Genomic DNA, 8,611 nt, shown 5'->3' with positions numbered 1-8,611 from the left:
GAGAGTGGGGGGTGGAAGGAGGAGGTGGGGGGAGGGAGACTAGCTGGGGTGACTGGCTCACACATGCCCTACCCAGCATGCCCTGGGGAGTGACCACGCCCCCTCAGGGTGAAGGAGCTCAGTGATCAGTGGTGAGTGCGAGGCACTGCGTCACCTGACTTGCCAAGAAATGTGATTGGCCCACGGGACAATTCCCTAGTCATGATGTCACCTCTGTCTCATCCTTGTTCCACCAGCTTCTGAAACTCCTCACTAACTCTGTCTGCAGTTTTCTTTCCATATTTCAGACTTTGTCCTTATAGCTCATTATTTGTGTTTGTAACAACGTAAAGCCGATACACGATCATTACATTACCAATAAATCATTGATCGCTTTGTCCGATACAGAAAACTCAATCACATATGAACTCACACACCGATGGCGCAGCATCAGCACATGGACTGCCAAGGACAGGGATCGAACCACCGATCTCCTGACCATTGGACGACCGCTGTACCACCTGAGCCACAGCCGCCCCCACTCACAGCTCACTTTGCCCTTCATGTTTTGTTTTTTTGAAACTTTGGCATAAACAATAAATTATCTACAGCTGTTTAACAACTCTTGTAATAAAATATGTGTAAACTACAGATGTTTTGTGGTGTTTGTGACACATATTCATTCATCCAGTCGCTCCAGGTCAGTTCTTATCTAAACGGTCAAACAGCTCACGGTCAGCAGTCACAGGACACAAAGAACACGTATCACACACAGGAGGATTACTGAACGCAGCACGGAGGCCATGCAGGTCGTACAGGGCTGCAGTTTTAGCATCTTTACGGTGGAGCCAGGCCCTGATGTGGAGGGTCTGCAGAGCCCAACAGCGTTTGCACTGCAGTGAGCTTCAACGATGAAAGCTGAGACGCTGCGTTTGCTTAAAAGAAAGCTGGAAAAGAGGCTCTGATGGTCCCTGATGACCGAATACCCACAAACATTTACAGAAAAAGAAGGTGTTTCTGGGGTTTCCTTCCTTTGTTCTCTGACCAATCAGCTCCACGAGCTGCAGCACAGGTGTGGTCCATTACACGCTTAGGGCAGAAAGCCTCTACAGACACTAAGACTGCCACACGACGACAGCTCAGCCTTTGTTATCTGGAGTTACTGTGACGCTCCTGACGACACACCATGTCTGAACCCAGCAGCTCGAGCTGAAGTCCAGGTGTCAGCCGCTGTCCAGGTGCATGGTTAGAAGGTTCCACTGGGTCCTGCTGGATGGTTGCAGGTGATCCCACCTATGGAGGCAGATGACCGCCCACCCCGATCCTGCATGTGCTTGAGCTTTCTGCCTGTCAAAAGGAAGTTTCACTGTGGCCACAGAGGGAACTGTTGGGTCTCTGTAGATGAAGAGTTTGGTTTGTAGCAGCTCTGTATGGAAAGTGTCCTGAGACAGCGTTCTGAGACAGCGTCCTGAGACAGCGTCCTGAGACAGCGTCCTGAGACAGCGTTCTGAGACAGCGTCCTGAGACAGCGTTCTGAGACAGCGTCCTGAGACAGCGTCCGTTGTGTTTCGGTGCTATACAAATGAAACTGAACTGAAATAGAAGTCCTTATCAAGACAGACCATGTTGAGGACAGACATGAGACAGAAATATAAGGGGGTGGGCTCATCCCTCATCTGTCAGAACACGACTCGTCAAACAGCTGTGGCTCATAAACAAAAAAGCAGGAAGTGAAACAGGAAGTCGGGGGGGGGAGCTGCCTTCAAAGTGGATGGATGGATCAGCACTTTTTCAGTCCTTCAATGTGGTCGACGAAGCACAAGTTTTCAGCTCGAAACAGAAAATCTGACTTCCACCTTTTCCAGTCGTCCTGTTGACTGCAGCTGAGGACAAGGACAACAAAGCCGAGCAGGTGAAGAAGACAAAGGACTGAAAAGAAAGCTGTGTAAGTACACGTCGACGGTACGGAACGTTCATCAGAACCAAAGAGCAGCTTCATGAATCTCATCACAGGTGCTTCCTCCGCCTCCACCTCGTCCAGCAGAGCGTCCGCTTACGAGCCTTCTGGGAAACCTTGTTTCTGTCCATGTTTACTGCAGGTTAAAGCGTCACGCTGGATCACATGGTCATGTGGACACGGCGGACCCCACCACAACCAATAAACACTCCTCAAAGTTTAAAGACCGTAAACACACTGAACGAGTGTGTGTGTGTGTGTGTGTGTGTGTGTGATCAGATGTGTAGCAACAAGCTGAACAAACACTCTGCGTTATTGACGACTTGATTAGAACAAGGGAAACTTGTTAACGAGCACAAAGACATTTATTGATATAATAAAGCTTAGAAAAGGTGAAATAAAGTCCTTTCCCACATAAAACTTAAGGCACGGGCCGAGGACACCTGAGTCCTCAGAGACCTGACACATCTCATGCAACACAATCATTCAACAATCAATATTATTGATCATTCCATTTCTATTCTGATAAAATGTATAAAAGTGAGAATCCTCCGATTGCAGCGTCTTCAATGTGAATGTTTCTCTTGAAAATCACCGACAGATTATTCCATCACGACAATAACCAGGCGATTAGCTGGAGTGCTACTTTTGACATTTAATGGACTCGAGAGCGAGACGTCTTTTACTTTTTCAGAATGACAGACTGTCCACGTTTGGACGTGCTGAAGCAGAAACGTGATGATGAATAAGTGGAGCAACAAACAGCAGCATAACGTCCACCGAGATGACTCTCTGGACCCGTCTCTGGTCCTGGTCTCATCTGCGTCCTGCTCGCCTTCGTTTCTTCAGCTTTCACCAACCAATCACCTGAACCCTCTTCCATTCAATGCACACTTATGTTCCTCAAACCTTTGCTGAAGCGTCCATCTGCCGGTCGGTTATGCTATCAAAGGAAAGGTGCATGAATTTACAGGGAAGTCTGCCAGACAAGCAGCTAATGAAGGAGTGAAGAGATCTGAGATCTTCAGGCCGTCCATCCACCTGTCCCATCAGAAGGAGCTCCGCATGGCTTCTGCTCGAGACGTTTACATTTTCTACAAACAACAACGACAACAACAAGAACGACAACAACCAGAACGACAAGAGACCCGACAGCAGCTGCAGCCACGTTCACTCCACTCCAGACGTTTCCATCTGCAGAGCAGAAAACAGGTGTGAGGCGTCAGCAGGTCTGAACTCTGCACACTCACCTGAGCGGCGTGTAAGAACTCACCTGGGTCAGTCACTGTGAGGCGGATGAGGTGTTTGATCTCAGGGGGCGTGGCCTCAGCACGTCCCGCGTCGACGACTATGATTCGACAGTCGTACGTTCCCGTGTCGTTGACGCTGACCTTCATCAGAACCACAGAAGCGTCTCCGTCCTTCATCTCTGGATCTCTCAGCTTCACTCGACCGTGAAAAGATGGATGCTGGAAGTTGTCGTACGAGCGCTTGTTGCGGTAAAAGAACACGTAACCATCTGACTTCAGGTCAGCTCTGTTCCACTCCACCAGCGTGATGGAGGAACCTCTGGGAGCGCGACACTGAAGAGCGACGTCCTGCTCGGGCTTCACTTTGACCTCTTGCTGGTCTACGACAGAAACACCAGAGAAAACCAAGAAACAGAGAAAAAGATGGTTCATAGATCTGAGAGGACATTTCATTGAGACGGATCAAACTGGGAGGGACGAGTGGCTGTGGATCTGTTTTGAAGTCAAACCTGTTTAGCAGCACATCCCATGACCTGTGGTCACAGCAGAGGGACGATCACGAGACACACAGTCACTAAACCAAAAGACCAAAGATGAATCGAAGATGAGGAGCACCTTGTTTGAGCCCGGCGGCGTCTCGTCTCCACTGGTCGACCTAAACGTGATCGGCGACTGCGAACACATTTTTTATTTTAAACATGCAGACCTCAGGTGAAGGACACGTCTGCTGCAGCAGAGACGATGCAGACAAAAACCCTTCCCTGAAGGACGCTGATCTGTCTGCCATGCAACACGTTCTAATCAGCATTTCACTAAAACGTGACGGACAAAGATCGGACACGGACGAGCGGCGCTGAACGGCTGCTGCTTCAGACAACATGGCAGCTGCTCGCACTGTTTTGATCACAGTGCGTTACGACATTCAGGAGCGCAGGAGCATATTTTACCAGAGTGTCAGCGAACACACCACACACACACACCACACACACACACACACACACACACACACACACACACACACACACACACACACACACACACACACACAGAGGCCGCTCACCTTCGGCTGCAGAGAGCACAGAGAGAAGCAGGAAACAGAAGAAATCCACGAGAAGCTGGTCTGATCGAGCCATGACTGCCATCATGTGTGAAGGGTGGAGTCAGTGGAGGCTGCACCACCTACTGCATGTCAGTACACCAGCTGTGCACCAGCGCACACGCACTTCCTGTTTACTGTCACTGGAATGGCGGCGGAATGACCCGCCCTACTCTGCCTCTGATTGGTTCACACTGTTTCAAATCCTAACCAATCATCAGTCCTCATGCCGAAAACTTCGCAGGCAACAAGTACGAGCCAATCAGAGGGGGGCGGGTGATTCCGTCACCACCCAAGAAAAAAAGACTGGTGTCCCGTGATGTCCACGTTTCCTCATACAAAGACACATTTATACACAATTATTGACTTGGTTCTCAATGACGAGATGTTTCTGTAATTTTTTCTTTTTCACATAATACCAGCTCGAAACTCTCGCCGTGTTTAACGCATTAAAACCGGTACCGACACCGTCACGGCCGGTCCAAAGCTGAGAAACTCGCTCACCCACTCCTTGGCCCGTCGGGTGAAACTGTCGCTTTGCGGCACTTTAAGCTCTCCGCAGAGCCGCCGAGGTCTCCTCTTCGCCGGGAGGAGCAGGTGAGCCTCCCCGGCACCCATCGACACCCCGGTCCCTCTGTCCGTCTCCGGCGCCATGATCTGACTCCGTGTTAGCACAGCAGCTTGTCTCCTTCAGACACGCGCTCCGCTCCGCAGGTCCTCCTCTTCTCCTCGGCTTCTGCTCCTCTTCTACCGGTCTCGGTCACCACGCTGTTTGGTATGAATGAATGCACGCGGAGGGCTGTCGTACGTCCTGCGTCACACGGCGTCGGGTGTTGCGTGCCTGATGCGCGTTCTCGTCTTCTTCCTGCCGTCCCCTCCTTGCTCTTTGTCCGCACAGCCTAATATACGTGTATATTCCATAAGTGTGTCCTCATTTCTCGTGTGTCCTGTGTGAATTTCCTTCACCATTTGAGAAAATGTCCAGCAGTCTCAGCCTCACGAACCTCTAATTTTGATCATTTATTGACTTAAACCGATCGAGCGTGCGCGCGCACAGCACAGACATCACGGGGCGCCTGGAGCGTGAACCACATCACTGAAATTTGAATTCTGTTCTGTTTCACTCTGAAATGCCTCTCACGGTTTATTTTCTGTGTTTCTTTCAAAGCCCTCTGCTCCATCGTCTCCTTCATCTGTCCCTGAGGACAGGCCTCCTGTTACTGAAGGCATCACTTCAGCTGGAAGATGTCAGAAACATTCAGCTGCCGCCTGCTGAGCGCAGGACACGTTCCATCGGACACGTCCATTCAGATTTCAGTGTCCTCGGACCTCCTCAGTCCTCCTCAGTTCTCCACAGTCCTCCTCAGACCTCCACAGACCTCCTCAGTCCTCCTCAGACCTCCACAGTCCTCCTCAGACCTCCTCAGTCCTCCTCAGACCTCCTCAGTCCTCCTCAGACCTCCTCAGACCCCCTCAGTCCTCCACAGACCTCCTCAGACCTCCTCAGTCCTCCTCAGACCTCCACAGTCCTCCTCAGACCTCCTCAGACCTCCTCAGTCCTCCTCAGACCTCTTCAGTCCTCCTCAGTCCTCCTCAGACCTCCTCAGTCCTCCTCAGTCCTCCTCAGACCTCCTCAGTCCTCCTCAGACCTCTTCAGTCCTCCTCAGTCCTCCTCAGACCTCCTCAGTCCTCCTCAGTCCTCCTCAGAGCTCCTCAGTCCTCCTCAGACCTCCTCAGTCCTCCTCAGACCTCCTCAGTCCTCCTCAGTCCTCCTCAGACCTCCTCAGTCCTCCTCAGACCTCCTCTGTTCGTCTAAATGTGGATTCCTTCAGTAAATCTCTTGTGCGCTCTGGAAAGCTCCTTCAGTGTGAATCATGAACGTTCAGACTCATGTGACTCCAGACTGCACCTGAAACCTTCGCTGTCATTGGTTAAAATGAATCGACGACGCCTGTTGGCGTGTGAAGCGTTCAGAGCGCCGCCTCAGCCGCCGGGCCGCCGTCGACCGGCTCAGTGTCGTCTCTTTCTCAGATGTGGTCGGCCGGAGGAAGCGCCCGTCTGCGTTTTTGTCTCTCTGATGCTTTGTGGGTCATTTCCTGCGAGCGGCTCTGAGCTGTCCTCAGACTGATCGTCTGAGGACGTCGGCAGGTGGACGTCTCGCCTGCTTCAGCTGCGTTCTCTCTCTCGTTCGTCGTTGCCTTAACAAACCCACGAGGTTCACATGTGCTAATTAAGTAACAATGAAGACGATTTACCTTTTTTCCTGTTTCCTGAGAAGAAAACCACACGGTCACAGAGGAAGAGGAGGGTGAAGCCGCTGTGGTGGAGGGACGGGCTCAGCGCCGCCATGTGCCGCGATGGGACCAGACTCATGTGGCTGCTCTGTGAGTACAATCCACGTCCAGCGTTCACGCATGTGTTCACAGCACGGCGGTCAGTTTAAAGACGGCAGACGTTATTGGTCAAGAAGAACAGGCGGCACAGAGGAATCTAAAGGGCCGACAGTCAAACTATATCAGAAAACGTCTTTTCCACTCACACGGTTTTATTCTGCTTTCAATTTATCTTTGACAGGAAGTTCAACGAGACAAAGTTCAGTTTCTCACATTCCGCCGCAAAAAACATCGTGTCTCAACAGGATCTGTGTTTCAGCGTGTTTAAGGCTACAGATCAGTCGGGGCTGGTCTGCGGTCGGTGCTGCAGGTTTCAGGCTGATCTTTGATATTTAAGTTTTGTGATTTTGTCGGTTGTGAATCTCGTTTCAGTGCTGACGTCGCTGCTGCGCTGCACGGCACGCCAAGGTCAGTGACAACGTCCACCTCCATCTGAATGATGACAGGGCACTCGTCTTACGGTGGACATGTAAAGGAACAGCTGGTTAGCTTAGCTTAGCTTAGCTTAGCTTAGCTTAGCTTAGCTTAGCTTAGCATGAAGACGACACAGTCCACCTGCCAGCGGCTCTAAAGCTCACTGATTAAGTGTAAAAATGACCATTCAGCAGTTTAAAGGGGCCAGTTTCCTGATCGGGGCCACTAACTACCTGCTGGTCACCTGACCGCCGCTCAGAGCCGAGGCGTCAGTCCTCGACCCCTGAAGCATCTGAAAAACCTTCAAACTCAGACTTTGAAAATCTCTTTTCAGTTCAGTTTCAAACAAACAGAACAGTTTGAGGTCAAACAAAACGTCAAAGATTCATAAAACCTGAACCTGAAGAGCTTTTTTTGGACACCAGCAGGTCTTCATGTTTTGTGTCCTCCTGCAGCTCGTCTCACGCTGAGTCCCAGCAGATCTCAGCTGTTTCAAGATGAATATGTCTCTCTGAGCTGCGAGGAGGACAGTGGATGGACAGTGAGGAGGAACACGGCCAGAGAGACCAGGGCTCAGTGTGAGGACTGGGGACAACCTGCTGGTTCGTCCTGTAACATCAGCCATATCGTCAGATGGGACAGTGGAGTTTACTGGTGTGAGTCCAGAGAGGGAGCGACCAGTAACACCATCAACATCACTGTCACTGGTACGATCAGACGCTGGACTCAGTGCTGGTGAAGCTCTGTGTAAACGCATGAAATGCTGAAGTTTGTCTCTGTGCCCAGATGGACCGGTGGTCCTGCAGAGTCCTGTCCTCCCTGTGACGGAGGGACATGACGTGACCCTGCGCTGCCAAACCAGGACCCCTCCCTCCAACCTCCCGGCTGATTTCTATAAAGATGGCTCCCTCATCAGGACTGAGCCGACAGGTCACATGACCATCCAGCGCGTTTCCAGGGCGGATGAAGGACTCTACAGGTGTCGCATCAGCAGTCGTGGAGAGTCTCCACCCAGCTGGATCGCTGTCACAGGTGAGGGGGTCCAAGACGACCTGCATCCAGAATTTCCACCACAGGAGGATGTGTTTCAGTCATGTGTATGATGGACATGAATAGGTGGAGGGTGGAGGGTGGAGGGTGGAGGGGTCCAAGGGATCAAAAGATAAGACAGAAGGAAAACAACCTGAAAGACACAAACGAGTGCAGAGATGATGAACGAGTAGAAAAGAGATGCAAAGCAAAGAAGAAGGTGAAACAAAGAGACACAAAAACCACGTGAGCAGATCAGAACAACCGCGACGAGGTGCAACACATCCACAAGAAGACGCAAATGTCCACAGAGAGACGCTAAACATCAAAGACGAGACACAATGCGTCCTTTAGAGACGCGAAACGACTGCAGACACAAAGGACAAACACGTGACAACAGTCAGCGTTTGATGATGTCTGATGACGATCTTTGTCTCTGCAGGAGCACCCACCACCACACCTCCTCCACCCTCCACTGCTGGAGCCTCCTCCT

General features: G+C 51.1%; 2 protein-coding genes across 2 annotated transcripts in view; one reads left to right on the top strand and one right to left on the bottom strand.

Moving 5' to 3' along the window:
- Window positions 1-2,286: 2,286 nt before the first annotated feature.
- On the bottom strand, window positions 2,287-5,045 carry LOC139351575 (myelin protein zero-like protein 2). The gene is made up of 3 exons (XM_070993523.1): window positions 4,247-5,045; window positions 3,210-3,566; window positions 2,287-3,130 (listed from the first exon to the last, which is right to left on the bottom strand). The coding sequence occupies exons 1-3, from the start codon at window positions 4,329-4,331 to the stop codon at window positions 2,961-2,963; spliced, it is 612 nt and encodes a 203-aa protein (XP_070849624.1). The 5' UTR covers window positions 4,332-5,045; the 3' UTR covers window positions 2,287-2,960.
- Window positions 5,046-6,589: 1,544 nt separating this feature from the next.
- The window catches only part of LOC139351574 (Fc receptor-like A), a 6,011-nt gene continuing 3,989 nt past the window's right edge, over window positions 6,590-8,611 (top strand). Inside the window, exons 1-5 of the mRNA XM_070993522.1 lie at window positions 6,590-6,666; window positions 7,048-7,083; window positions 7,545-7,796; window positions 7,876-8,121; window positions 8,561-8,611. The exon at window positions 8,561-8,611 is cut by the window's right edge and continues 144 nt beyond it. Coding sequence (XP_070849623.1) covers window positions 6,630-6,666; window positions 7,048-7,083; window positions 7,545-7,796; window positions 7,876-8,121; window positions 8,561-8,611 — 622 coding nt within the window. The 5' untranslated portion in view covers window positions 6,590-6,629. The remainder of the gene's footprint in view (window positions 6,667-7,047; window positions 7,084-7,544; window positions 7,797-7,875; window positions 8,122-8,560) is intronic.

The sequence above is a fragment of the Chaetodon trifascialis genome, chromosome 23, assembly GCF_039877785.1.
Source record: "Chaetodon trifascialis isolate fChaTrf1 chromosome 23, fChaTrf1.hap1, whole genome shotgun sequence".
Classification (NCBI taxonomy): domain Eukaryota; kingdom Metazoa; phylum Chordata; class Actinopteri; order Chaetodontiformes; family Chaetodontidae; genus Chaetodon; species Chaetodon trifascialis.
This window is presented reverse-complemented; position numbering and strand designations above follow the sequence as displayed.

What these genes read in the sequence shown, in the direction of transcription:
- LOC139351575 (XM_070993523.1), bottom strand. Translation starts at nt 4,331, where the DNA reads ATGATGGCAGTCATGGCTCGATCAGACCAGCTTCTCGTGGATTTCTTC. An exon ending in TGTGCTCTCTGCAGCCGAAG is followed by an intron (nt 3,567 to 4,246) that starts GTGAGCGGCCTC and finishes TTTCTGTCGTAG; the next exon opens with ACCAGCAAGAGGTCAAAGTG. An exon ending in CCTCACAGTGACTGACCCAG is followed by an intron (nt 3,131 to 3,209) that starts GTGAGTTCTTAC and finishes TCTGCTCTGCAG; the next exon opens with ATGGAAACGTCTGGAGTGGA.